This window comes from Mytilus californianus, unplaced genomic scaffold (genome assembly GCF_021869535.1).
Source record: "Mytilus californianus isolate M0D057914Y unplaced genomic scaffold, xbMytCali1.0.p SCAF_1, whole genome shotgun sequence".
NCBI classification, from domain to species: Eukaryota; Metazoa; Mollusca; class Bivalvia; order Mytilida; family Mytilidae; genus Mytilus; species Mytilus californianus.
This window is the reverse complement of record NW_026262581.1, coordinates 122,128,990-122,134,711: the sequence shown is the minus strand read 5'-3', so window position 1 is coordinate 122,134,711 and position 5,722 is coordinate 122,128,990. Positions and strand designations below refer to the sequence as shown.

General features: G+C 32.5%; 1 protein-coding gene across 1 annotated transcript; it reads left to right on the top strand.

Annotated features, from left to right (window-relative positions):
- Positions 1 to 2,471: 2,471 nt before the first annotated feature.
- On the top strand, positions 2,472 to 5,231 carry LOC127712148 (XK-related protein 6-like). Its single transcript, XM_052218418.1, has 3 exons — positions 2,472 to 3,449; positions 3,788 to 3,996; positions 4,536 to 5,231. The coding sequence occupies exons 1-3, from the start codon at positions 2,698 to 2,700 to the stop codon at positions 5,150 to 5,152; spliced, it is 1,578 nt and encodes a 525-aa protein (XP_052074378.1). The 5' UTR covers positions 2,472 to 2,697; the 3' UTR covers positions 5,153 to 5,231.
- Positions 5,232 to 5,722: the final 491 nt, after the last annotated feature.

The following is a 5,722-nucleotide window of genomic DNA, read 5'->3' as shown; positions in this document are numbered from 1 at the left end:
GGTTGATGTCCTTTAACCCTCAGAAATAATATGGGTGCGGGTTATTGAAACAAATTAGAACAACAGCATCATAAGTTACCCAGAGTAGTAACATATTTTCATATTTTAAAACTAGAAGTCGAATTATTGATCGTGAAATTGCTAGTTAAGCGACGAGAAAGGAGGAGGTTAAAATTATTTCATAATTTATTACATACTAATGCACCAAGTTGTCTTTGCATTTTAATTCCATTAACCATTCCAAGTACAGCTGCTCTGTCCTTACGTGAAGGAATGATACCATATACTCTCACTGACTCAATAGTCGTTTAAACCTTCAACCATACGATTGTGGAAAACAACCTTAATGTTTTCACTCCATTTAAATAAATTGAATACAAAAGGCCAAGTTCCTGCACGTTGTGAATTTGTTAATAAATAAATCGTTTACTCAACATAATTCTTACACTACTTCGATGCGCAGCTTTTTTCTTAAATTATGATCTTCATAGCGTCAATATTATTTCAGATCTATCCTGTCGTTATGGTGTAAATCATCCTGACAGAAGAAGAAAAGTTTGATGAAAATATTTCGTGAACAATAAGTGTTGTAAAATTTTGAACTATCGACAAACAGAAAGTAGCAACACGGACGGACGAAGTCGGGCAGTTACTATAAAGGCAACAGTAGTATACCGCTGTTCGAAACTCATAAATCGATAGAGATAAAAACAAATCCGGGTTACAAACTAAAACTGAGGGAAACGCATCAAATATAAGAGGAGAACAACGACACAACAAAAACACAACATTAAAATGTAACACACACAGAAAAGAACTATAATATAACAATGGCCATTTTCCTGACTTGGTACAGGACTATACCTGCTTTCATAGTTTTCGACACAGATACAAATGAGACCTTTTGAGAAAAATTACACGTTTGTCAGTCACGTTGAAATGCTTTCGTCGGGAAATTCAATATTTTAGCTGATAGCTGAGTTACGCTGTCGTGGATCGGAAAACCTATATATATCCATCAAAGATCTGAGAGAAATAGGCCCGAATACAACACCTAAGCAAAGTTGTTCATTCAAGACTAAAGACTTTTTTGAAAAATTGTATAGATTTTAATACAGGGAATGAAATTTTATAGAAAAATCATGTATCAGTATTGTTTCCTGGGGAACAAAACTAGACACAAATAATCATCAAAGTCACTCCCTGAAGAAATTAAGTTCAAGATTTCTCAAATGGTATTGACCAATGGTGTATTACTGTGTGTAAGAGGATGAAGAAATGAAATATCCTTGATATGAGTTTTCTTTCTTAAGTATGTATACTAGTTTTAACCAAATTGAAATCGGGGTATTAATATGTTTGTTATACATAGATTTATAGCAAAACAGTAATAAATTCCCTGTACATATATTGGAGTTCTGGCTTTATGTATCTCCAAAAAGTATGAGAAAAAGGACAGGTTGAGAGAGATTTCTTATTTGGTCTAACAATTGCCTGAAATTTAAACTTTTAATCTGGGATTTCCATTTACCGGATTGTTAGTTTTAAAACTGAGATAGTTCTCAGCACTGCATATAAAGAACAATAAAAAAACCAACTAAATAACTAATTAAAGTAATTGTGTCCCATCTAGCAAATATCTGCTTGGTTCTTGTATGGGCTCGATATATCCTACTCACAATTATGAGTAAATACTATGCATTTTGTAAGTTTTTAAAGAAGAATTAAATTCATGCCAGCCTTCGTCTTTCAAGTCACAGTTAATATCTATAATAATTAAAATGCAAATTATACTTCTGACAGAAAAATCGTTTAGGAAGGAAATCAGTGTCTTTCTAAAGTTTATGGTCCCATAGAAATATTTTTAATACTTTTTTTTATTTTAAAAAGGGAGGGAAATTCAATTCATTCTAGGATTTTTCTTTCTTCGAATATGAGTAGTAAACTACATATTGCTACTAAACATGCAAATCTTGTTGCCAAAGTTAATAGTTTAATACAAACTGACAGAAAATACGAAATACAAATAAAATTACAAGGACTAAAATTTATATATATCCGCCAACCGAGTCTATGTGCTGGAGAAATAAAATTTGTTCGCACAAGATAATTCATATTTCGCGAGGGCATCATCCGACGGAAATATAACTATTCGAGGGTTAACAAATCTTCATATCTCCCTAATCCAAAGGAAATGAATATTTACATCACTGCCTATACCTTTTTCACTTACTGAAAAAAATATTAATTAACAGACATTTTTTTTTTTAAAGCTGCAACGACTTCTACAGATGACTTAAAGAGGAAACATTAGTTTTTAGTCCCCTAAACAGTTCTACGTAGTCTCCGTAACTTCCGTGATTAAACGCTAAAACTAAACATACAATTCAAATAAGTTTTTATATACACCCGCCTTATTAATATTTACAATATTTTTCAACAGGATATTTAAATGTACATGTATTAGTAAGCGAAACATGACCTAGATAGATATTACACCAATTTGTGGTGTGGTAAACAGTTAATTTCTTCTAATATGACGAACACTCTTTTGAATTCTAGGAAAGATTTTTTGAAATGACTACACTGGAATGATATTAAAAATTAGGATTGCATGGTTATTTTTGTCTCCGTAGGAAATAAGACGGTTATCTAAAAAGAAAGAAGTTAAGAATAGGTGTAGAACAGATAATAGGAATGGCAAAGGCATATGTAAAAATGAGAAACAAAAAGTTTCCTTACACCAGACGAGTGAAATATGATGAAGATGAGATCTTTGACGAAGTTGATGGTAGAGACCTTAAACATATACGTGATGGTAAAACGGTAACCTCTAATCGGACTGAAGAGGAATACCATGCAGAAGGTAGTCATGACGAAGTTGATGCTTGCCACGTTAATGAGAATCATAATTTTAAGATGGCACCTTCCAGACACGCTGGAGATGAATTTCTTGACATTAACAGAACTCACGATAATGATGAACTTGATGGAAGGTATTCCATTGTAGATAACGATACAAATGTAGACACCGATGTAACTACTAAAGAAAGTGTGTCAGTAGTCGATAAAGCAACAAGTGTTGCGTTGACATGCTGCTGTGGAAATAATTGCTGGAAAACTAATGATTACTTTAATGCTGAAGACTACCCCTTTTTGTTCCGTGGAATAGATTTAATTGCAACTGTTTTATCAACGATCTTCTTCCTATACGATGTGATATCAGATGTAATTCTTGCCGAGGAATATTACCGTCTACAAAGATGGATTTCATTCGGATTTACAGCATCATTCATCTTCTTTCCTCATCTTGTCATGAATGCGATCAATATATCTTGGTATTATTGGGACTATATGGAAGAAAAGAAGAAGGGAAAGACAACACAGGGGTCGAAATGGTTTTTACGAGTAGTATTTTCCTTACCCTTCATGCTTGGTCCTATTGTTAGGTAAGCTTTTCAAAATGTATACGTTTCTTCGGGGTTTTTTTTTCTTGGAAGGAGAGCACCACGCTCTCTGCACGTTAAAGAACGTTAACAACAAATATTTCAGGGGTTCGAATTCCCTCACAAATTGTTATAAACCTCGTTCTTGAGTTCATTCTATTATTTTTCAGTCGTGTTATACATCTTTCCTATCATTTCTTAAATTTATTTGGAGTTTTATTTTGTGTTTTATTTTGTGTTTTTTTTTTTTGTGTAACCTTCCAAACATAAGTGTTGATTGCACTGTGAAATGTTCTTTTCAAAAAGTAAATAAAATTTCGGGAGTTTTATTTTCATTGTAGAAATGTTGAATACATCTATTATGGCTGTAAAAGTAGATCAACATCATTGTCGGACGGTAGGAGACGTTATTTCTATAAAAATGTTTTATACGAAGATGCAGACGCTGCCATGTTAAGGATGTTTGAAGCTTTCCTAGAATCTGCCCCACAGCTAGTTCTGCAAATATACATAATTATGACAGAACCATATAATGATAACCTACTGATGCGTAAGAAAATATTATTTTTATGTTTTTAGTTCAGTAAAATTTAAAGCAATTTATTAATTTTACTGAAATTTATTTTATTGCAAAATATCGTGAATTGACATATTTTTCTCTGTGTAGGAAATTGACAAAGACGTTAATTTCTGTGATTGTATGAAGATTGTATGTGGAAATATTTGCATAGGTTCTGCGTTGCTGCGTATCACAATTATTTGGATAAAAAAAGAAAAAAATGTAAAACAAGTAAAATACAAATACATGTATGCTAAAGTAACGAGCTAGACAAGACACTTAATGTAAATCTAAATATTACTTATTGTCGTACGTAAACTTTAATGGAAGCATATGCCCTTTATTGAGGGGCTAAAATAAGAGTTAAAATGTTTTGGGAGGGGAAAAAAATATTATTTTATAGCCAGAAAAAACTGTTCTGATAACCGACAAAACATATTGTCAATGTAAAATAAGCGGAACAGGTATTGCAGTTCTAGATGAAATGATATGAGATTACTGTTATTTCATGATTTCATATTTGTTTGTAGATATTGTTCGTATAGCAGCAATGCTTGGGTCTTGGATCGGAGTCTCCTGGTCATTGGTGTCCTATCATAAGGCCTTGAGAGCATCACATGATATAAAGGAACAGGGGATATCTTCCTGTGGTGCGATTTTCTACTATATTTGGAGAGCTTGTGAGGTTGCACCTAGAACGATAGTGCTAGCATTATTTGCAGCTCAGTTTGGTTTTCCAATGCTAGTGGCTATAGGTCTTCATTGGGTAGTCATGTCAGTTTGGATAGGTTGTCAAAAGCATGAAATGATGAATAACACTACGAGAGATAAAGTTATATTTAACATTGTAATCGGATATGTGTTGATATTTTGTTTCCAAAATATGCAAGAGGGACAAACACGTTACAGAGCCTTATGTTATTACTTTACAACATTTTCTGAAAACATCATCATGTTAATACTGTGGGCATATTTTACACAACACAAAAGTGAATGGTTTTACCTTGCTGCTATCGGTACTGTTACTTCATTCATGATTATTCAAATTATTGTCCAGTTATTGTATTATAAATTCATTCATCCTAGCCATAAAGAAATTGTATTATGTCATAACAATAGACCCAACTTTTGTTTATCAAATGACTGATTAAAAACAATTATTACCTACTCATTATTTCATTTCTGCTAATCATATGATATCAAAATAAAATGAATTTAATCAGTAATCAGTGACATACGCATGAATTACTTTACTTTGTAGTTTTCTGTTCAAAGCATAAACGAATGTAAAATTTAAAACCGGTATTATATAGATTTCAGAAGGTTAAACTTATAGATCACCTGAGATCACCACTATTTTGGTTCGGTTGGTGTCAATCGGTCTTTTATGTTCGAAGTAATGTTTATAGACTGTTGTTTTTTTTCGTCGTTTTTATAGGTTTCATAATGATTTGGAAACATGTTTAAGACCGGCACACTATTCCAATGACGCACCCAGTGGTAAGAGTCAAAACAAGAAACATGGTGGAACCAATAGCAATGTCAGATAGTAGACACGTGGAGTCTAGAAAAGTTATAATTTGACATTTGAATGATTACCCAATTTATGATAGCTACTTAAGAACTTGTAAAGTAATAATATCAGTCTCCTCATCAAAACAGATCTAAAGACGTGTTGGATGATTGTATAATCATAGGTTGGAAACAGGTTTCATTT